Source organism: Coregonus lavaretus (genome assembly GCF_964263955.1).
Source record: "Coregonus lavaretus genome assembly, contig: HAP1_SCAFFOLD_4137, whole genome shotgun sequence".
Lineage (NCBI taxonomy): Eukaryota > Metazoa > Chordata > Actinopteri > Salmoniformes > Salmonidae > Coregonus > Coregonus lavaretus.
Window position 1 is genome coordinate 24979 of NW_028159002.1, and position 25022 is coordinate 50000.

Here is a 25022-nt window from a genome sequence, read left to right on the forward strand (position 1 = left end):
TTTGAATCCCAGAGCCGACTAGGTGAAAAACCTGTCAATGTGCCCTTGAGCAAGGCACTTAACCCTAATTGCTCCTGTAAGTCGCTCTGGATAAGGACTGAGTCACACTATCCAGACCCACCCTATTCCCACTATCCTCCCAGTTCAATCCATTGGCTTCATGGTGGGAAGATACTGGCAGGGCAGGAGTATCTGGTTGCTCCCAGCCGGCTAGCTGCCCTCCATGAGACTCCCAGCCAGCTAGCTTCCCTCCATGAGACTCCCAGCCAGCTAGCTGCCCTCCATGAGACTGACACTCCCAGCCAGCTAGCTGCCCTCCATGAGACTCCCAGCCAGCTAGCTGCCCTCCATGAGACTCCCAGCCAGCTAGCTGCCCTCCATGAGACTCCCAGCCAGCTAGCTGCCCTCCATGAGACTGAGACTCCTAGCCAGCTAGCTGCCCTCCATGAGACTCCCAGCCAGCTAGCTGCCCTCCATGAGACTGAGACTCCTAGCCAGCTAGCTGCCCTCCATGAGACTCCCAGCCGGCTAGCTGCCCTCCATGAGACTGAGACTCCCAGCCGGCTAGCTGCCCTCCATGAGACTGAGACTCCCAGCCAGCTAGCTGCCCTCCATGAGACTCCCAGCCGGCTAGCTGCCCTCCATGAGACTGAGACTCCCAGCCAGCTAGCTGCCCTCCATGAGACTGAGACTCCCAGCCAGCTAGCTGCCCTCCATGAGACTCCCAGCCGGCTAGCTGCCCTCCATGAGACTCCCAGCCAGCTAGCTGCCCTCCATGAGACTGAGACTCCCAGCCGGCTAGCTGCCTTCCATGAGACTGAGACTCCCAGCCAGCTAGCTGCCCTCCATGAGACTCCCAGCCGGCTAGCTGCCCTCCATGAGACTCCCAGCCGGCTAGCTGCCCTCCATGAGACTCCCAGCCAGCTAGCTGCCCTCCATGAGACTGAGACTCCCAGCCGGCTAGCTGCCCTCCATGAGACTGAGACTCCCAGCCGGCTAGCTGCCCTCCATGAGACTGAGACTCCCAGCCAGCTAGCTGCCCTCCATGAGACTCCCAGCCGGCTAGCTGCCCTCCATGAGACTGAGACTCCCAGCCAGCTAGCTGCCCTCCATGAGACTCCCAGCCGGCTAGCTGCCCTCCATGAGACTGAGACTCCCAGCCAGCTAGCTGCCCTCCATGAGACTGAGACTCCCAGCCGGCTAGCTGCCCTCCATGAGACTGAGACTCCCAGCCAGCTAGCTGCCCTCCATGAGACTCCCAGCCAGCTAGCTGCCCTCCATGAGACTCCTAGCCAGCTAGCTGCCCTCCATGAGACTGAGACTCCCAGCCAGCTAGCTGCCCTCCATGAGACTCCCAGCCAGCTAGCTGCCCTCCATGAGACTCCCAGCCAGCTAGCTGCCCTCCATGAGACTCCCAGCCAGCTAGCTGCCCTCCATGAGACTGAGACTCCCAGGCGGCTAGCTGCCCTCCATGAGACTGAGACTCCCAGCCGGCTAGCTGCCCTCCATGAGACTGAGACTCCCAGCCAGCTAGCTGCCCTCCATGAGACTCCCAGCCGGCTAGCTGCCCTCCATGAGACTGAGACTCCCAGCAAGCTAGCTGCCCTCCATGAGACTCCCAGCCGGCTAGCTGCCCTCCATGAGACTGAGACTCCCAGCCAGCTAGCTGCCCTCCATGAGACTGAGACTCCCAGCCGGCTAGCTGCCCTCCATGAGACTGAGACTCCCAGCTAGCTAGCTGCCCTCCATGAGACTCCCAGCCAGCTAGCTGCCCTCCATGAGACTCCTAGCCAGCTAGCTGCCCTCCATGAGACTGAGACTCCCAGCCAGCTAGCTGCCCTCCATGAGACTCCCAGCCAGCTAGCTGCCCTCCATGAGACTCCCAGCCAGCTAGCTGCCCTCCATGAGACTCCCAGCCAGCTAGCTGCCCTCCATGAGACTCCCAGCCGGCTAGCTGCCCTCCATGAGACTGAGACTCCCAGCCAGCTAGCTGCCCTCCATGAGACTCCCAGCCAGCTAGCTGCCCTCCATGAGACTCCCAGCCGGCTAGCTGCCCTCCATGAGACTGAGACTCCCAGCCAGCTAGCTGCCCTCCATGAGACTCCCAGCCAGCTAGCTGCCCTCCATGAGACTCCCAGCCAGCTAGCTGCCCTCCATGAGACTCCCAGCCAGCTAGCTGCCCTCCATGAGACTCCCAGCCGGCTAGCTGCCCTCCATGAGACTGAGACTCCCAGCCAGCTAGCTGCCCTCCATGAGACTCCCAGCCAGCTAGCTGCCCTCCATGAGACTCCCAGCCGGCTAGCTGCCCTCCATGAGACTGAGACTCCCAGCCGGCTAGCTGCCCTCCATGAGACTGAGACTCCCAGCCAGCTAGCTGCCCTCCATGAGACTCCCAGCCGGCTAGCTGCCCTCCATGAGACTCCCAGCCGGCTAGCTGCCCTCCATGAGACTCCCAGCCAGCTAACTGCCCTCCATGAGACTCCCAGCCAGCTAGCTGCCCTCCATGAGACTCCCAGCCAGCTAGCTGCCCTCCATGAGACTCCCAGCCGGCTAGCTGCCCTCCATGAGACTCCCAGCCAGCTAGCTGCCCTCCATGAGACTGAGACTCCCAGCCAGCTAGCTGCCCTCCATGAGACTCCCAGCCGGCTAGCTGCCCTCCATGAGACTCCCAGCCGGCTAGCTGCCCTCCATGAGACTCCCAGCCAGCTAGCTGCCCTCCATGAGACTCCCAGCCAGCTAGCTGCCCTCCATGAGACTCCCAGCCGGCTAGCTGCCCTCCATGAGACTCCCAGCCAGCTAGCTGCCCTCCATGAGACTCCCAGCCGGCTAGCTGCCCTCCATGAGACTCCCAGCCAGCTAGCTGCCCTCCATGAGACTCCCAGCCAGCTAGCTGCCCTCCATGAGACTCCCAGCCAGCTAGCTGCCCTCCATGAGACTCCCAGCCGGCTAGCTGCCCTCCATGAGACTGAGACTCCCAGCCAGCTAGCTGCCCTCCATGAGACTCCCAGCCGGCTAGCTGCCCTCCATGAGACTCCCAGCCGGCTAGCTGCCCTCCATGAGACTCCCAGCCGGCTAGCTGCCCTCCATGAGATTGAGACTCCCAGCCAGCTAGCTGCCCTCCATGAGACTCCCAGCCAGCTAGCTGCCCTCCATGAGACTCCCAGCCGGCTAGCTGCCCTCCATGAGACTCCCAGCCAGCTAGCTGCCCTCCATGAGACTCCCAGCCAGCTAGCTGCCCTCCATGAGACTCCCAGCCGGCTAGCTGCCCTCCATGAGACTCCCAGCCAGCTAGCTGCCCTCCATGAGACTCCCAGACAGCTGTAGACTGGTTGTAAAAGGCCCTCTCATCTTACATGTGTCTGGGGAGAGTGTCCCAAATGGTGCACTATTCCTTTTATAGTGTACTGCTTTTGACCACTGGGCTCTGGTCCAAGGTAGTGCACTAGTTAGGATGCAATTTAGGACTCAGCCTGTGTGGTGCAATGAGAACCCTCCTGATGTGTTGTATTACACCACTCTGAACAAGACTGTTTTCTTTGGGGTGCTTAGTCACACACACACACACACAGAGAGAGAGAGAGAGAGAGAGAGAGAGAGAGAGAGAGAGAGAGAGAGAGAGAGAGAGAGAGAGAGAGAGAGAGAGAGAGAGAGAGAGAGAGAGAGAGAGAGAGAGAGAGAGAGAGAGAGAGAGAGAGAGAGAGAGAGAGAGAGAGAGAGAGAGAGAGAGAGAGAGAGAGAGAGAGAGAGAGAGAGAGAGAGAGAGAGAGAGAGAGAGAGAATTGCTCTGCCAATGGCCGCTGGAATGTGTGTGATTAATAGTTCTAATAATTACATTTACATTTTAGTCATTTAGCACACGCTCTTATCCAGAGCGACTTACAGTTAGTGCATACATTATTAATTTTTTTCATACCCCCTGTGGGAATCGAACCCACAACCCTGGTGTTGCAAACGCCATGCTCTACCAACTGAGCTACATCAATCAATCAATCAATCAATCAATCAATTTTATTTTATATAGCCCTTCTTACATCAGCTAATATCTCGAAGTGCTGTACAGAAACCCAGCCTAAAACCCCAAACAGCTAGTAATGCAGGTGTAGAAGCATCCCCTACCCTGGACGACGCTGGGCCAATTGCACGCCGCCCCATGGGTCTCCCGGTCGCGGCTGGCTACGACAGAGCCTGGATTCGAACCAGGATCTCTAGTGGCACAGCTAGCACTGTGATGCAGTGAAATCCTTCAGGAATTTAGTGAATTAGGGTTAAATGGGGTTAAACGTACATAGTCTAGCATCTGAAAAATAACATATTTTATTGTCACATACACCGGATAGGTGCAGTGAAATGTGTTTTATAGGGTCAGCTATAGTATTATGCTGCTGGGACACGTTGTTAAATGTCTTCACTTCCACTATGGACTGAAGAAGTCTTGTCCACTTTCTACAGAAATTGTAGCCATGACATTGAACTGTAGTAGAACTAATCAATGAAAAACACAACCGATCACATTTCAAACACACTCCTGGCAGATTATGGAAGATCAATAAATTGTTCACTGCTTCCTAGTGTGGCCAGAGTCAAGTGTCGCCTTTCTTAAAGACCTCTGTGTGTCTTTATGGTTGTATAGAAACGTGTAGAGTGATGGATCATATCTGACCAATGGGAAGGCAGTCACTGTTTTAGTGCAGTCGGGGATCACAACACATGTGAGTGACTGAGTGAATGAATGAAAGAACGATTGCCTGAACAAATGAACAAACCATTGAATTAACCTGTGTTGATATCTAGAGAGAATACTGGTGGTGCTCATGTGAGCAGGGTCAGGATCCCAGCAGTCTTTAGTACTAGAGGTGTTTAGAACATTTGGCCATGGTCTCCAACTCTCTTCATTGGGGAAGTTTGCCGTGTGTATCTAATGTACCTTTTAGGACTGAACATACATCATTAAGCAGGTGCTGTGTGTCTATGTCCCCTTTCCTCCAGCTGAACTACCTCCCCCCTACACAGCCATCACCAGTCCCGACCCAGGGGGGGTACCCATCATCAACTGCCGTGTGTGCCAGTCTCTCATTAACCTGGATGGCAAGCTGCATCAGCATGTGGTGAAGTGTACTGTGTGCAACGAGGCCACGGTAAGACTCACCTGCAAGTGTGTGTGTGTCTGTGTGTCTGTGTAATCTGAGGGAAATATGTGTCGCTAATATGGTCATACATTTGGCAGGAAGTTAGGAAGTGCAGCTCAGTTTCCACCTCATTTTGTGGGCAGAGTGCACATAACCTGTCTTCTCTTGAGAGCCAGGTCTGCCTACGGCGGCCTTTCTCAATAGCAAGGCTATGCTCACTGAGTCTGTACATAGTCAAAGATTTCCTTAATTTTGGGTCAGTCATTCTGCCACTGTGTACTCTCTGTTTAGGGCCAAATAGCATTCTAGTTTGCTCTGTTTTTTTGTAAATTCTTTCCAATGTGTCAAGCAATTATCTTTTTGTTTTCTCATGATTTTGTTGGGTCTAATTGTTTTGCTATCCTGGGGCTCTGTGGGGTCTGTTGGTGTTTGTGAACAGAGCCCCAGGACCAGCTTGCTTAGGGGACTCTTCTCTAGGTTTATCTCTCTGTAGGTGATGGCTTTGTTATGGAAGGTTTGGGAATCACTTCCTTTTAGGTGGTTGTAGAATTTAACTGCTCTTTTCTGGATTTTGATCATTAGCGGGTATCGGCCTAATTCTGCTCTGCATGCATTATTTGGTGTTTTATGTTGTACACTGAGGATATTTTTGCAGAATTCTGCATGCAGAGTCTCAATTTGGTGTTTGTCCCATTTTGTGAATTATTGGTTGGTGAGTGGACCCCAGACATCACAACCATAAAGGGCAATGGGTTCTATAACTGATTCAAGTATTTTTAGCCAGATCCTAATTGGTATGTCGAATTTTATGTTCCTTTTGATGGCATAGAAGGCCCTTCTTGCCTTGTCTCTCAGATCGTTCACAGCTTTGTGGAAGTTACCTGTGGCGCTGATGTTTAGGCCAAGGTATGTATAGTTTTTTGTGTGCTCTAGGACAACGGTGTCTAGATGGAATTTTTATTTGTGGTCCTGGCAACTGAACCTTTTTTGGAACATCATTATTTTTGTCTTACTGAGATTTACTGTCGGGGCCCAGGTCTGACAGAATCTGTGCTGAAGATCTAGGTGCTGCTGTAGGCCCTCCTTGGTTGGGGACAGAAGCACCAGATCATCAGCAAACAGTAGACATTTGACTTCAGATTCTAGTAGGGTGAGGCCGGGTGCTGCAGACTGTTCTAGTGCCCTCGCCAATTTGTTGATATATATGTTGAAGAGGGTGGGGCTTAAACTGCATCCCTGTCTCACCCCACGGCCCTGTGGAAAGAAATGTGTGTGTTTTTTGCCTATTTTAACCGCACACTTGTTGTTTGTGTACATGGATTTTATAATGTCGTATGTTTTTCCACCAACACCACTTTCCATCAATTTGTATAGCAGACCCTCATACCAAATTGAGTCAAAAGCTTTTTTGAAATCAACAAAGCATGAGAAAACTTTGCCTTTGTTTTGGTTTGTTTGTTAGTCAGTTAGTGTGTTCATGGTGAATACATGGTCTGTCGTACGGTAATTTGGTAAAAAGCCAATTTCACATTTGCTCAGTCTGCTGTTAATGATAATGCAAAGGATTTTCCCAAGGTTGCTGTTGACGCATATCCCACGGTAGTTATTGGGGTCAAATTTGTCTCCACTTTTGTGGATTGGGGTGATCAGTCCTTGGTTCCAAATATTGGGGAATATGCCAGAGCCAAGGATGATGTTAAAGAGTTTAAGTATAGCAAATTGGAATTTGTAGTCTGTATATTTTATCATTTCATTGAGGATACCATCAACACCACAGGCCTTTTTGGGTTGGAAGGTTTGTATTTTGTCCTGTAGTTCGTTCAATGTAATTTGAGAATCCAGTGGGTTCTGGTAGTATTTAATAGTTGATTCTAAGATTTGTATTTGATCATGTATATGTTTTTGCTGTTTGTTCTTTGTTATAGGGCCAAAAAGATTGGAGAAGTGGTTTACCCATACATCTCCATTTTGGATAGATAACTCTTTGTGTTGTTTGTTTAGTGTTTTCCAATTTTCCCAGAAGTGGTTAGAGTCTATGGATGCTTCAATATCGATATTTCACGAATTCACGATATTTGAGTGGAGATTTTTAGAAATGTTTGATTGATGGACATATTCGAGCAGAGCAGGGTTATTTGCCCCCTTTCTAATTGTCTCTACATTTGCATATTTGTGATACTGAATGTTATCAGATCTTCAACCAAAACCTAATATTAGATAATGGGAACATAAGTGAACAAATAACACAACAATTACATATTTATTTCATTTATTTCATAAACAAAGTTATGCAACACCCAATTCCCCTGTGTGAAAAAGTAATTGCCCCCTTACACTCAATAACTGGTTGTGCCACCTTTAGCTGCAATGACTCCAACCAAATGCTTCCTGTAGTTGTTGATCAGTCTCTCACGTCGCTGTGGAAGAACTTTTGCCCACTCTTCCATGCAGAACTGCTTTAACTCAGTGACGTGTGGGTTTTCAAGCATGAACTGCTCGTTTCAAGTCCTGCCACAACATCTCAATTGGGATTAGGTCTGGACTTTGACTAGGCCATTCCAAAACTTCAAATTTGTTGCTTTTTAGCAATTTTCATGTAGACTTGATAGTGTGTTTTGGATCATTGTCTTGCTGCATGACCCAGCTGCGCTTCAGCTTCAGCTCACAGACGGATGGTCTGACATTCTCCTGTAGAATTCTCTGATACAGAGCAGAATTCATGGTTCCTTCTATTAAGGCAAGTCGTCCAGGTCCTGAGGCAGCAAAGCATCCCCAAACCATCACACCACCACCACCATGCTTGACCTTTGGTATGATGTTCTTACTGTGGAATGCAGTGTTTGGTTTTCACCAGGCATAATGGGACCCATCTTGTCCAAAAAGTTGACTCAAGTTTGCCAAAAAGCACCTGGATGATCATCAAGACTCTTGGAAGAACGTTCTATGGACAGATGATTCAAAAATATTACTTTTTGGACGACATGGTTCCAGTAATGCCTGGCGAAAACCAAACTCTGCATTCCACAGTAAGAACATAATAAGCCAACACACAGCAAACTACCAGATACCATTAATTAAACAACCATTATTTCATTGTACTGCAGTTTTATTGCATTTTAACGGCAGTGATTTTTTAAAAGGGTATCCTGTATTATTGTGTTATGGAAGTGAATGTGCACTTTTCAATTGGGTGGAATGCAACTACAAAAAACACTGCCATAGCCTGTAGTAAAAGCAAAAGCATTTATAGCATCGGAGATTCTCTAAATTACGGACCATCTCCGATGCTATAGGACCGCAGAGAGCTTTTAATGCAAATTTGATGACTTTGGTCCTCTGTAGCTCAATTGGTAGAGCATGGTGCTTGTAACGCCAGGGTAGTGGGTTCGATCCCCGGGACCACCCATACGTAAAAATGTATGCACACATGACTGTAATTCGCTTTGGATAAAAGCGTCTGCTAAATGGCATATTATTATTATTATTATTATTACATTTACATTTACATTTACGTCATTTAGCAGACGCTCTTATCCAGAGCGACTTACAAATTGGTGCATTCACCTTATAGCCAGTGGGATAACCACTTTACAATGTTTTTTTTTTTTTTTTTTGGTTGGGTAAGGGGGGGGGTAGAAGGATTACCGCTGTCCTGGCGTCGTGAGGGAGCTTGTTCCACCATTGGGGTGCCAGAGCAGCGAACAGTTTTGACTGGGCTGAGCGGGAACTCTGCTTCCGCAGAGGTAGGGGAGCCAGCAGGCCAGAGGTGGATGAACGCAATGCCCTCGTTTGGGTGTAGGGACTGATCAGAGCCTGAAGGTACGGAGGTGCCGTTCCCCTCACAGCTCCGTAGGCAAGCACCATGGTCTTGTAGCAGATGCGAGCTTCAACTGGAAGCCAGTGGAGTGTGCGGAGGAGCGGGGTGACGTGAGAGAACTTGGGAAGGTTGAACACCAGACGGGCTGCGGCATTCTGGATGAGTTGTAGGGGTTTAATGGCACAGGCAGGGAGCCCAGCCAACAGCGAGTTGCAGTAATCCAGACGGGAGATGACAAGTGCCTGGATTAGGACCTGTGCCGCTTCCTGTGTAAGGCAGGGTCGTACTCTCCGAATGTTGTAGAGCATGAACCTACAGGATCGGGTCACCGCCTTGATGTTAGCGGAGAACGACAGGGTGTTGTCCAGGGTCACGCCAAGGCTCTTCGCACTCTGGGAGGAGGACACAACGGAGTTGTCAACGGTGATGGCGAGATCATGGAACGGGCAGTCCTTCCCCGGGAGGAAGAGCAGCTCCGTCTTGCCAAGGTTCAGCTTGAGGTGGTGATCCATCATCCATACTGATATGTCTGCCAGACATGCAGAGATGCGATTCGCCACCTGGTTATCAGAAGGGGGAAAGGAGAAGATTAGTTGTGTGTCGTCTGCGTAGCAATGATACGAGAGGCCATGTGAGGATATGACAGAGCCAAGTGACTTGGTGTATAGCGAGAATAGGAGAGGGCCTAGAACTGAGCCCTGGGGGACACCAGTGGTGAGAGCACGTGGTGCGGAGACAGCTTCTCGCCACGCCACTTGGTAGGAGCGACCGGTCAGGTAGGACGCAATCCAAGAGTGAGCCGCACCGGAGATGCCCAGCTCGGAGAGGGTGGAGTGGAGGATCTGATGGTTCACAGTATCAAAGGCAGCAGACAGGTCTAGAAGGACAAGAGCAGAGGAGAGAGAGTTAGCTTTAGCAGTGCGGAGAGCCTCCGTGACACAGAGAAGAGCAGTCTCAGTTGAATGACCAGTCTTGAAACCTGACTGGTTTGGATCAAGAAGGTCATTCTGAGAGAGATAGCAAGAGAGTTGGCTAAAGACGGCACGCTCAATAGTTTTGGAAAGAAAAGAAAGAAGGGATACTGGTCTGTAGTTGTTGACATCAGAGGGATCGAGTGTTGGTTTTTTGAGAAGGGCTGCAACTCTCGCTCTCTTGAAGACGGAAGGGACATAGCCAGCGGTCAAGGATGAGTTGATCAGCGAGGTGAGGTAAGGGAGAAGGTCACCGGAGATGGTCTGGAGAAGAGAGGAGGGGATAGGGTCAAGCGGGCAGGTTGTTGGGCGGCCGGCCTTCACAAGTCGCAAGATTTTATCTGGAGAGAGAGGGGAGAAAGAAGTCAAAGCATAGGGTAGGGCAGTGTGAGTAGGACCAGCAGTGTCATTTGACTTAACAAACGAGGATCGGATGTCGTCAACCTTCTTTTCAAAATGGTTGACGAAGTCATCCACAGAGAGGGAGGAGGAGGGGGGAGGGGGAGTAGGATTCAGCAGGGAGGAGAAGGTGGCAAAGAGCTTCCTAGGGTTAGAGGCAGATGCTTGGAATTTAGAGTGGTAGAAAGTGGCTTTAGCAGCAGAAACAGATGAAGAAAATGTAGAGAGGAGGGAGTGAAAAGATGCCAGGTCCGCAGGGAGTCTAGTTTTCCTCCATTTCCGCTCGGCTGCCCGGAGCCCTCTTCTGTGAGCTCGCAATGAGTCATTGAGCCACGGAGCTGGAGGGGAGGACTGAGCCGGCCGGGAGGATAGGGGACATAGAGAGTCAAAGGATGCAGAAAGGGAGGAGAGGAGGGTTGAGGAGGCAGAATCAGGAGATTGGAGGGAGAAGGATTGAGCAGAGGGAAGAGATGATAGGATGGAAGAGGAGAGCGTAGCGGGAGAGAGAGAGCGAAGGTTGCGACGCGCATTACCATTTGAGTAGGGGCAGAGTGAGTAGTGTTGGAGGAGAGCGAGAGAGAAAAGGATACAAAGTAGTGGTCGGAGACTTGGAGTGGAGTTGCAGTGAGATTAGTAGAAGAACAGCATCTAGTAAAGATGAGGTCAAGCGTATTGCCTGCCTTGTGAGTAGGGGGGGAGGGTGAGGTCAAAAGAGGAGAGGAGTGGAAAGAAGGAGGCAGAGAGAAATGAGTCAAAGGTAGACGTAGGGAGGTTGAAGTCCCCCAGAACTGTGAGGGGTGAGCCATCCTCAGGAAAGGAACTTATCAAGGCGTCAAGCTCATTGATGAACTCTCCAAGGGAACCTGGAGGGCGATAAATGACAAGGATATTAAGCTTAAATGGGCTAGTGACTGTGACAGCATGGAATTCAAATGAGGAGATAGACAGATATTATATTATATTATGACTTTGAGGTGAAATATATCACATTTCTTTGTTTTTTAAAATTGGTATTTCATTACCTACCGAATAAAAACCTCATATACTCCTGAAAAAGTTAATTGTGTGCTAAGCTGAATCATGCAAACCCTGCAGAAAAAGAACATTACAATAATTGTAATCCCCTGTAGCTCAGTTGGTAGAGCATGGCGCTTGCAACACCAGGGTTGTGGGTTCGTTTCCCACGGGGGGCCAGTATGAAAAATGTATGCACTCACTAACTGTAAGTTGCTCTGGATAAGAGTGTCTGCTAAATGACTAAAATGTAAATGTATATTGTTTTAGAGTTTCACCATAGTGAAGGCGTAGGCTCAGGTTTTCTGGGTCTCTTTGTTTTTGGTTGGATAGGTTTCTCAATTTCTTTCTTAGGTTTTTGCATTCTTCATCAAACCATTTGTCATTGTTAATTTTCTTTGGTTTTCTGTTTGAAATGTTTAGATTTGATAGGGAAGCTGAGAGGTCAAATATACTGTTTAGGTTTTCTACTGCCAAGTTTACACCTTCATTATTACAGTGGAACCTTTTGTCCAGGAAGTTGTCTAAAAAAGAATTGAATTTGTTGTCGACTAATTGTTTTTTGGTAGGTTTCGACACTACTTTCCTTCATCAATAGCATTTCTTAATATTATTCAGTTCCTTTGGCTTTGATGCCTCATGATTGACTATTTCTCTGTTCAAGTAGACTGTGATTTTGCTGTGGTCTGATAGGGGTGTCAGTGGGCTGACTGTGAATGGTCTGAGAGACTCTGGGTTGAGGTCAGTGATAAAGTAGTCTACAGTACTACTGCCAAGAGATGAGCTATAGGTGTACCTACCATAGGAGTCCCCTCGAAGCCTACCATTGACTATGTACAGACCCAGCGTGCGACAGAGCTGCAGGAGTTGTGACCCGTTTTGTTGGTTATGTTGTCATAGTTGTGCCTAGGGGGGCATATGGGGGAGGGAATGCTGTCAGCTCCAGGTAGGTGTTTGTCCCCCTGTGTGCTGAGGGTGTCAGGTTCTTGTCCAGTTCTGGCATTTAGGTCACCACAGACTAGTACATGTCCCTGGGTCTGGAAATGATTGATTTCCCCCTCCAGGATGGAGAAGCTGCCTTCATTAAAATATGGGGATTCTAGTGGGGGGATATAGGTAGCACACAGGAGGACATTTGTCTCTGTTGAGATCATTTCCTTTTGAATTTCTAGCCAAATGTAAAATGTTCCCGTTTTGATTAATTTAATAGAGTGAGTTAGGTCTGCTCTATACCAAATTAGCATACCCCCTGAGTCCATTCCCTGTTTCACACCTGGTAGTTTGGTGGATGGGACTACCAGCTCTCTGTAACCTAGAGGGCAACCAGTGGGTCCATCTCCTCTATACCATGTTTCTTGTAGGATGACAATGTCTGTATTTGTGATTTCTTTGGTGAAGTCCAGATTCCTGCTCTTTAGGCCAAAGGCAGATGACCTCAGGCCTTGGATATTCCAGGATGAGAGAGTGAAGGCTTTGTGCTCCATAAAGTGTCCAATATTGTTAGTCTCTCTCTCTCTCTCTCTCTCTCTTTCTCTCTCTCTCTCTCTCTCTCTCTTTCTGTTTCTCTCTCTCTCTCTCTCTCTCTCTCTCTCTCTCTCTCTCTCTCTCTCTCTCTCTCTCTCTCTCTCTCTCTCTCTCTCTCTCTCTCTCTCTCTTACCATCATCCTACCCTAAGGCCAGGGTTATCCACACCATTGTGTTGTATGGGGCGGCAGGTAGCTTAGTGGTTAAGAGCGTTGTGCCAGTAACCGAAAGGTCGCTGGTTCTAATCCCCGAGCCGACTAGGTGAAAAATCTGCCGATGTGCAAGGCACTTAACCCTAATTGCTCATGTAAGTCGCTCTGGATAAGAGCGTCTGCTAAATGACTAAAATGTAAATGTAAATGTATTATAATCCATTACTCCAGGACACCCACGCTGTAGTGATGTCACCAGCAGATCAGAGGCTAGGGGAGGATTCTAACTAGACACTAGATATCCTTCAGTCTCCACCGCGATGGCTGTTCTATGAGCCTACAGTGGACTCACACAGTCTGAATGACAGGGAGCTAATGTGGCTGTCTGTCGGTGGAGCTGGGTACATATGACACTCGGTGTGCATCCCAAGTGACACCCTATCCGGTCCACTGTTCAGTTCACAATGCCCATAGGGCTCTGGTCAAAAGTAGTACACTATGTAGGCAATAGGGTGCTGTTTGGATGAGCTGGGTGTGACATGTCATATTAAATGGATGTGGGTAATGGTCCTTGTCAATGACCGTCACATACTGCGCTCCTCCATGGATCTGAATCTAATCACATTCCATTGGGCCTTTCTGGTGTATTTTTATGGCTCAGTAAAGTTTGATCCAACTACATTGTAAATACACATTCATAAGTCTTAGCTTAGCTTCAAATGGAGTTATTCTTAGTCCTGTGTCGTAACAGTGTAATAACACTAGTAACATGTTATTAACATGTCATTACATACAAATGTAGTAACTACTCTGCAATTGCATAGTCATGGAGTTTAGCTGTTTTTTTGTTATTACACAAGTGGAGTAAAGATTGTATCCTCGTTAAACCAGCGAGATCTTCCGAGCTCAAATTCTGTTTCACGTACCCCAAGTGAAGTGAAACAAATGTGACTGCAGTGGTCAGTCTGGTTTCACTCGGCTATAAAGATTTGTTCCTTATTCTACTTACAGTGTAGACCTACGGAATCACGGTACCTGAAAGCCAGTGGTTTCCCAATGCCTTGGTCGTCTCAGCTGAGAAGGATCAAACAGTCCGTCAGTCGGCCCATGCGTGGCCGGGGCTGACCTCTATAAGAGGGTATTAGTATCAGTCCTGTACTGCCGTGCCATGCTCTGTCGACTCAACCAGAAGGGGTTGATACATGCTCTGTCTAGACTCAACCAGAAGGGGTTGATACATGCTCTGTCTAGACTCAACCAGAAGGGGTTGATACATGCTCTGTCTAGACTCAACCAGAAGGGGTTGATACATGCTCTGTCTAAACTCAACCAGAAGGGGTTGATATACTTGAATCCATAGCCATGACTCAGCAAAATTACGGACTAATCGGATTGTAATTGGATGTGTCCCCAATGTATATTGTGACCAGTCCCCCCCCCCCCCGTGAATAAGAGTGTTATTGTGATTTTGTTTTATTACGTGATGTTACTGTGTAATTTAAATAAGAACCAGATGTTAGAGATACATCAGTAGTCTGTGTACATAGAGGATTAAATAACAAAAGTGGTTAAAAGTGGTTTAAAATGGATTTAAAAGTAATTACACATTTTTATTTCAGCCCATCAAAAACCCACCGACTGGGAAGAAGTATGTACGGTGTCCCTGCAACTGTCTCCTCATCTGCAAAGACTCATCTAGGAGGATAGGATGTCCCAGACCCAACTGGTAGGTGATAGGATGTCCCAGACCCAACTGGTAGGTGATAGGATGCCCCACCCCAGACCCAACTGGTAGGTGATAGGATGTCCCACCCCAGACCCAACTGGTAGGTGATAGGATGCCCCACCCCAGACCCAACTGGTAGGTGATAGGATGCCCCACCCCAGACCCAACTGGTAGGTGATAGGATGTCCCACCCCAGACCCAACTGGTAGGTGATAGGATGCCCCACCCCAGACCCAACTGGTAGGTGATAGGATGCCCCACCCCAGACCCAACTGGTAGGTGATAGGATGTCCCACCCCAGACCCAACTGGTAGGTGATAGGATGCCCCACCCCAGACCCAACTGGTAGGTGATAGGATGCCCCACCCCAGACCCAACTGGTAGGTGATAGGATGCCCCACCCCAGACCCAACTGGTAGGTGATAGGATGTCCCAGACCCAACTGGTAGGTGATAGGATGTCCCACCCCAGACCCAACTGGTAGGTGATAGGATGTCCCAGACCCAACTGGTAGGTGATAGGATGTCCCACCCCAGACCCAACTGGTAGGTGATAGGATGCCCCAGACCCAACTGGTAGGTGATAGGATGCCCCACCCCAGACCCAACTGGTAGGTGATAGGATGCCCCAGACCAGACCCAACTGGTAGGTGATAGGATGCCCCACCCCAGACCCAACTGGTAGGTGATAGGATGCCCCAGACCCAACTGGTAGGTGATAGGATGCCCCAGACCCAACTGGTAGGTGATAGGATGCCCCAACCCAGACCCAACTGGTAGGTGATAGGATGCCCCACCCCAGACCCAACTGGTAGGTGATAGGATGTCCCAGACCCAACTGGTAGGTGATAGGATGTCCCACCCCAGACCCAACTGGTAGGTGATAGGATGCCCCACCCCAGACCCAACTGGTAGGTGATAGGATGTCCCACCCCAGACCCAACTGGTAGGTGATAGGATGCCCCAGACCCAACTGGTAGGTGATAGGATGCCCCACCCCAGACCCAACTGGTAGGTGATAGGATGCCCCACCCCAGACCCAACTGGTAGGTGATAGGATGTCCCAGACCCAACTGGTAGGTGATAGGATGTCCCACCCCAGACCCAACTGGTAGGTGATAGGATGTCCCAGACCCAACTGGTAGGTGATAGGATGCCCCACCCCAGACCCAACTGGTAGGTGATAGGATGCCCCAGACCCAACTGGTAGGTGATAGGATGCCCCACCCCAGACCCAACTGGTAGGTGATAGGATGTCCCAGACCCAACTGGTAGGTGATAGGATGTCCCACCCCAGACCCAACTGGTAGGTGATAGGATGCCCCACCCCAGACCCAACTGGTAGGTGATAGGATGCCCCACCCCAGACCCAACTGGTAGGTGATAGGATGCCCCACCCCAGACCCAACTGGTAGGTGATAGGATGCCCCAGACCCAACTGGTAGGTGATAGGATGTCCCAGACCCAACTGGTAGGTGATAGGATGCCCCAGACCCAACTGGTAGGTGATAGGATGCCCCACCCCAGACCCAACTGGTAGGTGATAGGATGCCCCAGACCCAACTGGTAGGTGATAGGATGTCCCAGACCCAACTGGTAGGTGATAGGATGCCCCAGACCCAACTGGTAGGTGATAGGATGCCCCACCCCAGACCCAACTGGTAGGTGATAGGATGCCCCAGACCCAACTGGTAGGTGATAGGATGCCCCAGACCCAACTGGTAGGTGATAGGATGTCCCAGACCCAACTGGTAGGTGATAGGATGCCCCAGACCCAACTGGTAGGTGATAGGATGTCCCACCCCAGACCCAACTGGTAGGTGATAGGATGTCCCAGACCCAACTGGTAGGTGATAGGATGCCCCAGACCCAACTGGTAGGTGATAGGATGTCCCACCCCAGACCCAACTGGTAGGCGATAGGATGCCCCACCCCAGACCCAACTGGTAGGTGATAGGATGCCCCACCCCAGACCCAACTGGTAGGTGATAGGATGTCCCACCCCAGACCCAACTGGTAGGTGATAGGATGCCCCACCCCAGACCCAACTGGTAGGTGATAGGATGTCCCACCCCAGACCCAACTGGTAGGTGATAGGATGCCCCACCCCAGACCCAACTGGTAGGTGATAGGATGTCCCACCCCAGACCCAACTGGTAGGTGATAGGATGCCCCAGACCCAACTGGTAGGTGATAGGATGCCCCAGACCCAACTGGTAGGTGATAGGATGCCCCACCCCAGACCCAACTGGTAGGTGATAGGATGTCCCAGACCCAACTGGTAGGTGATAGGATGCCCCACCCCAGACCCAACTGGTAGGTGATAGGATGTCCCAGACCCAACTGGTAGGTGATAGGATGCCCCAGACCCAACTGGTAGGTGATAGGATGTCCCACCCCAGACCCAACTGGTAGGTGATAGGATGCCCCACCCCAGACCCAACTGGTAGGTGATAGGATGTCCCACCCCAGACCCAACTGGTAGGTGATAGGATGCCCCACCCCAGACCCAACTGGTAGGTGATAGGATGTCCCACCCCAGACCCAACTGGTAGGTGATAGGATGCCCCAGACCCAACTGGTAGGTGATAGGATGCCCCAGACCCAACTGGTAGGTGATAGGATGCCCCACCCCAGACCCAACTGGTAGGTGATAGGATGTCCCAGACCCAACTGGTAGGTGATAGGATGCCCCAGACCCAACTGGTAGGTGATAGGATGTCCCACCCCAGACCCAACTGGTAGGTGATAGGATGCCCCACCCCAGACCCAACTGGTAGGTGATAGGATGTCCCACCCCAGACCCAACTGGTAGGTGATAGGATGCCCCACCCCAGACCCAACTGGTAGGTGATAGGATGCCCCACCCCAGACCCAACTGGTAGGTGATAGGATGTCCCACCCCAGACCCAACTGGTAGGTGATAGGATGCCCCAGACCCAACTGGTAGGTGATAGGATGCCCCACCCCAGACCCAACTGGTAGGTGATAGGATGTCCCAGACCCAACTGGTAGGTGATAGGATGCCCCACCCCAGACCCAACTGGTAGGTGATAGGATGTCCCAGACCCAACTGGTAGGTGATAGGATGCCCCAGACCCAACTGGTAGGTGATAGGATGTCCCACCCCAGACCCAACTGGTAGGTGATAGGATGCCCCACCCCAGACCCAACTGGTAGGTGATAGGATGTCCCACCCCAGACCCAACTGGTAGGCGATAGGATGTCCCACCCCAGACCCAACTGGTAGGTGATAGGATGTCCCACCCCAGACCCAACTGGTAGGTGATAGGATGCCCCAGACCCAACTGGTAGGTGATAGGATGCCCCACCCCAGACCCAACTGGTAGGTGATAGGATGTCCCACCCCAGACCCAACTGGTAGGTGATAGGATGCCCCAGACCCAACTGGTAGGTGATAGGATGCCCCAGACCCAACTGGTAGGTGATAGGATGTCCCACCCCAGACCCAACTGGTAGGTGATAGGATGTCCCACCCCAGACCCAACTGGTAGGTGATAGGATGCCCCAGACCCAACTGGTAGGTGATAGGATGTCCCACCCCAGACCCAACTGGTAGGCGATAGGATGTCCCGCCCCAGACCCAACTGGTAGGTATAGGATGCCCCACCCCAGACCTAACTAGTAGGTCAGAGTTCACAGCAGGCAGCTCTCTCTCTGTCCACTGCAGCCCCAGGAATGCATACACTGCACACAGGGTTTCTGGTCCAGTAGGTACGTCCTTGCTGGTCTAGAGTCCAGTAGGTACGTCCTTGCTGGTCTAGTGTCCAGTAGGTAAGTCCTTGATTGTTCCTGGAGGGGAGCGGATGTTCTTAGAAAGAGGATAAGTACAAACCTGGTGGGTGTTATTGCATAATAGAATGTTCTAGACCATGAATCCAAAAACAAACTGACAATCAGTAACCGACTGACAATAGTGCCACTTACCTGGGAAATATCACTACTGTATGGTAACCCCTCCCCCTCTGTGTGCCCCACCCCCACAGCAGACGCATCATCAACCTGAGCCCAGTGATGGTGATTCCAGAGGAGCAGCCGGCCCAGCCAGCCCTGCCAGTCCAGCCTGAGGGCACGAGGGTGGTCTGTGGCCACTGTGGAAACGCCTTCCTGGTATGTGGCCAATCAGTGTGCCCTCTGAGCAGCAGTCAGCACCTTCTGGCCTATCAGAGACTAGCCGGTCGCAGAGCCTGTATTCATAAAGTGTCTCCGAGTGGTAGTGCTTGTCTAGGATCAGGTCTCCCTTGTCCATTCCTTATAGTCAAAAAGGCTAAACTGATCCTAAATCAGGACTCCTGCACTGAGACGCTTAATGAATGTGTTGTGCAGTCTTGCCAACGACAGTGATCATAGGAGTTTGACAAGACAGCACAAACAGATCTGGGACCAGGCTAATAAGTCAGAGACTGTCTGTGTGGTTCTCAGATCTGGGACCAGGCTAATAAGTCAGACTGTCTGTGTGGTTCTCAGATCTGGGACCAGGCTAATAAGTCAGAGACTGTCTGTGTGGTTCTCAGTGCTTGACTTCGGGTGAAAGAGGAGCTGTCTTTTTTCAAGTTGGTCCTTTCACTGAAATTCCCAAATGACGATATGCTGTAGAGACAGACCTCTGATTATTCACTGTTAAGGGTTCATACACATTTTGAGAGATGGAATTTCATGACTTTTCCATGACTTATCATGACTTTTAACCAAATTTCCATGACCAATAATTGGTGGCATCTCTATGTATCCTACAGTGAGGGGAAAAAAGTATTTGATCCCCTGCTGATTTTGTACGTTTGCCCACTGACAAAGAAATGATCAGTCTATAATTTTAATGGTAGGTTTATTTGAACAGTGAGAGACAGAATAACAACAAAAAAATCCAGAAAAACGCATGTCAAAAATGTTATAAGTTGATTTGAATTTTAATGAGGGAAATAAGTATTTCACCCCTCTGCAAAACATGACTTAGTACTTGGTGGCAAAACCCTTGTTGGCAATCACAGAGGTCAGACGTTTCTTGTAGTTGGCCACCAGGTTTGCACACATCTCAGGAGGGATTTTGTCCCACTCCTGTTTTTATAGAATTATTCCCTCATTCAATGAATCAGGGATAACATGGATAAGGCAGACTACTTCAAAGCAAGGTAGCTAACTAAGACATGTTTATCTATAACCTTATAAGGCTAGAATATTCATATCTCTCGGGAGATCTATGCTCAGCATGGAAGCTATTTGTCAAATAGGCTATTCTTAGAATACTTTATCAGTTTTTCAGTTTTTCCGCCTACTGATTAACAGAAGGGAATCCCAGCTTTCCAATAACAGTGTCAGATGTATTTGTCAGCAATGCCGGTGGAAAGGCGACAGTGAGTCAACGACATTAATTCTTAGGTCTATAGCTAAACCGTTCACTAGCGAGATGGCCTGTAGCATGGCTAGCTAAACCGTTCACTAGCGAGATAGCCTGTAGCAATTCTAGTTACGTTTTGAATTAGCTATTTAGTTAGCCTATCATTGTTTTATAGAATACCTGCTGCTGAAATGTCTCAATCTCCAACCGTCTACTGGTGTGCATACACTGGATCCACAGACTAGATACTGCATACACTGGATCCACAGACTAGATACTGCATACACTGGATCCACAGACTGGTGTGCATACACTGGATCCACAGACTAGATACTGCATACACTGGATCCACAGACTAGATACTGCATACACTGGATCCACAGACTGGTGTGCATACACTGGATCCACAGACTAGATACTGCATACACTGGATCCACAGACTAGATACTGCATACACTGGATCCACAGACTAGATACTGCATACACTGGATCCACAGACTAGATACTGCATACACTGGATCCACAGACTAGATACTGCATACACTGGATCCACAGACTAGATACTGCATACACTGGATCCACAGACTAGATACTGCATACACTGGATCCACAGACTAGATACTGCATACACTGGATCCACAGACTAGATACTGCATACACTGGATCCACAGACTAGATACTGCATACACTGGATCCACAGACTAGATACTGCATACACTGGATCCACAGACTAGATACTGCATACACTGGATCCACAGACTAGATACTGCATACACTGGATCCACAGACTAGATACTGCATACACTGGATCCACAGACTAGATACTGCATACACTGGATCCACAGACTAGATACTGCATACACTGGATCCACAGACTAGATACTGCATACACTGGATCCACAGACTAGATACTGCATACACTGGATCCACAGACTAGATACTGCATACACTGGATCCACAGACTAGATACTGCATACACTGGATCCACAGACTAGATACTGCATACACTGGATCCACAGACTAGATACTGCATACACTGGATCCACAGACTAGATACTGCATACACTGGATCCACAGACTAGATACTGCATACACTGGATCCACAGACTAGATAAGCTTGAACATGATATGAATACACGCTATTCAATACAGATCCCGCCTTCATTCCACTTTGATCAACCTTTTTTTGCCGCTGTGTGTGAATCCTGGCCGGTGATAGGCCACTTTGTTTTATAAAGGAGACCGTATGGCGCTCTGGACAGCTCCGGCCCAAGTCGAGCACTGGCGGTTCGGTGTGTGTGTGTGTTGGTTGTGTGTGTGTGTGTGTGTGTGTGTGTGTGTGTGAGTGAATGCTTAAAGTGTAGCACCCCCTGTTGCAGTCCCTTCTACTGTAGGGTAGTTGGTACGTTGGTAGCAGGTCGTTGTAGTGATACATGCAGTAGGAATGCGTCCCAAATGGCACCCTATTCCCTATATAGTGCACTACTTTAGACCAGAGAATGGCACCCTATTCCCTATATAGTGCACTACTTTAGACCAGAGAATGGCACCCTATTCCCTATATAGTGCACTACTTTACACCAGAGAATGGCACCCTATTCCCTATATAGTGCACTACTTTAGACCAGAGAATGGCACCCTATTCCCTATATAGTGCACTACTTTAGACCAGAGAATGGCACCCTATTCCCTATATAGTGCACTACTTTACACCAGAGAATGGCACCCTATTCCCTATATAGTGCACTACTTTAGACCAGAGAATGGCACCCTATTCCCTATATAGTGCACTACTTTAGACCAGAGAATGACACACTATTCCCTATATAGTGCACTACTTTAGACCAGAGAATGGCACCCTATTCCCTATATAGTGCACTACTTTAGACCAGGGAATGGCACCCTATTCCCTATATAGTGCACTACTTTAGACCAGAGAATGGCACCCTATTCCCTATATAGTGCACTACTTTAGACCAGAGAATGACACCCTATTCCCTATATAGTGCACTACTTTAGACCAGAGAATGGCACCATATTCCCTATATAGTGCACTACTTTAGACCAGAGAATGGCACCCTATTCCCTATATAGTGCACTACTTTAGACCAGAGAATGGCATCCTATTCCCTATATAGTACACTACTTTAGACCAGAGAATGACACCCTATTCCCTATATAGTGCACTACTTTAGACCAGAGAATGGCACCCTATTCCCTATATAGTGCACTACTTTAGACCAGAGAATGGCACCCTATTCCCTATATAGTGCACTACTTTAGACCAGAGAATGGCACCCTATTCCCTATATAGTACACTACTTTAGACCAGAGAATGGCACCCTATTCCCTATATAGTGCACTACTTTAGACCAGAGAATGGCACCCTATTCCCTATATAGTGCACTACTTTAGACCAGAGAATGGCACCCTATTCCCTATATAGTGCACTACTTTACACCAGAGAATGGCACCCTATTCCCTATATAGTGCACTACTTTAGACCAGAGAATGGCACCCTATTCCCCATATAGTGCACTACTTTAGACCAGAGAATGGCACCCTATTCCCTATATAGTGCACTACTTTAGACCAGAGAATGGCACCCTATTCCCTATATAGTGCACTACTTTAGACCAGAGAATGGCCCCCTATTCCCCATATAGTGCACTACTTTAAACCAGAGAATGGCACCCTATTCCCTATATAGTGCACTACTTTAGACCAGAGAATGGCACCCTATTCCCTATATAGTGCACTACTTTAGACCAGGACCCATAGGGTGGCATTTGGGACACAGCCTACCTACAGTAGCAGTACCCTGGTGTGTTGTTAAGGTTGTTGGTCCGTTATGCGTCTTGGTGTCTAGGGTAACGAGGACTCTGCCACAGCCCCTTCTGGTCTGGCTCTCCATGACAACAACACCTCTACAGACCAGGTCTCTATGAGCTGGGGGCACCCTGGGTCTCTAATAAAGCTTTAAATAAACTATAATACAGCTTTTATTCAGCTAGTAGCAACCTTCAACTAACCCCTAATCAAACTCAAATTGATGAGCAACATGAAATGAATTCGCCTTACACTAACGTCTAACATGTTATGGGTACGTCAGGTCCCTAATGGTGACACCCTACGCCAGCATCGCAGACAACAAAAAGAGAAGATGGTGGTATGTTCATAGTGATTGAAGGTGGTTGAAATCAGTGACGGGGCCTTTCGGTAGTCGTTAGTTGACTGTAGAGTAGAACTGAATAATGTGTTTGTATTAATCTGTGTGTCAGAGAGAGAGAGATGTCTATTCTCTGTGCTCTCTAACAACTGCGCTCGTCTTTTCCTCTGCAGTGGATGGAGCTCCGATTTAACACGCTAGCAAAATGCCCTCACTGCAAAAAAATGTAAGTTCCTCAAACTTCAAATCATTCAAAGGCGCTGGACCAGGTTATGTCCAAGACCATTCAACGTTCTCTCTGTTGGTTGCTTGGTGATTGGAGTTTACCCAGACTCCACTAGGGCCACTTCAGCAGCTGATTTGTGGTGCTTCTCAGGATTTGCAGACTCTAGTCCTTAGTTAATCTAGAGCAGCGTTTCCCAAACTCGGTCCTCGGGACCCCAAACGTGCACCCCTTGTGGTCCCGAGGACAGAGTTTGGGAAACCCTGATCTAGAGGTATGACCGGCATAGCTGCTGAGCGTGAGGCATCACCCCCTGTAAATTCAGAATGTAAAAAATCATGACGGTCTCAGCAGCTTCAATTAAACCAGCGAGGAGGAGGGAATAAAGATATATAGAAACCCAGGAAGACTAGAGAGAGAGGAGAGGAGAGGAGGAGGGAATAAAGATATATAGAAACCCAGGAAGACTAGAGAGAGAGGAGAGGAGAGGAGGGAATAAAGATATATAGAAACCCAGGAAGACTAGAGAGAGAGGAGAGGAGAGGAGAGGAGGGAATAAAGATATATAGAAACCCAGGAAGACTAGAGAGAGAGGAGAGGAGAGGAGGAGGGAATAAAGATATATAGAAACCCAGGAAGACTAGAGAGAGAGGAGAGGAGAGGAGGAGGGAATAAAGATATATAGAAACCAGGAAGACTAGAGAGAGAGAGAGGAGAGGAGGGAATAAAGATATATAGAAACCCAGGAAGACTAGAGAGAGAGGAGAAGAGAGGAGGGAATAAAGATATATAGAAACCCAGGAAGACTAGAGAGAGAGGAGAGGAGAGGAGGAGGGAATAAAGATATATAGAAACCCAGAAGACTAGAGAGAGAGGAGAGGAGAGGAGAGGAGGAGGGAATAAAGATATATAGAAACCCAGGAAGACTAGAGAGAGGAGAGAGAGAGGAGAGGAGGGAATAAAGATATATAGAAACCCAGGAAGACTAGAGAGAGAGGAGAGGAGAGGAGAGGAGGAGGGAATAAAGATATATAGAAACCCAGGAAGACTAGAGAGAGAGGAGAGGAGAGGAGAGGAGGAGGGGAATAAAGATATATAGAAACCCAGGAAGACTAGAGAGAGAGGAGAGGAGAGGAGGAGGGAATAAAGATATATAGAAACCCAGGAAGACTAGAGAGAGAGGAGAGGAGAGGAGAGGAGGAGGGAATAAAGATATATAGAAACCCAGGAAGACTAGAGAGAGAGGAGAGGAGAGGAGAGGAGGAGGGAATAAAGATATATAGAAACCCAGGAAGACTAGAGAGAGAGGAGAGGAGAGGAGGGAATAAAGATATATAGAAACCCAGGAAGACTAGAGAGAGAGGAGAGGGAGAGGAGGAGGGAATAAAGATATATAGAAACCAAGGAAGACTAGAGAGAGAGGAGAGGAGAGGAGAGGAGGAGGGAATAAAGATATATAGAAACCCAGGAAGACTAGAGAGAGAGGAGAGGAGGAGGGAATAAAGATATATAGAAACCCAGGAAGACTAGAGAGAGAGGAGAGGAG

At 49.0% G+C, this 25022-nt stretch overlaps 1 protein-coding gene across 1 annotated transcript in view; it reads left to right on the forward strand.

The window, feature by feature from the left end:
• Positions 1-25022, forward strand: part of pip4p2 (phosphatidylinositol-4,5-bisphosphate 4-phosphatase 2) — a gene marked incomplete at its 3' end in the record, with an annotated part of 40557 nt that overhangs the window by 12347 nt on the left and 3188 nt on the right. The window contains exons 2-5 of the mRNA XM_084197642.1: positions 4987-5135; positions 14623-14729; positions 18736-18859; positions 23427-23479. Of these exons, the coding sequence (XP_084053768.1) occupies positions 4987-5135; positions 14623-14729; positions 18736-18859; positions 23427-23479 (433 nt within the window). The remainder of the gene's footprint in view (positions 1-4986; positions 5136-14622; positions 14730-18735; positions 18860-23426; positions 23480-25022) is intronic.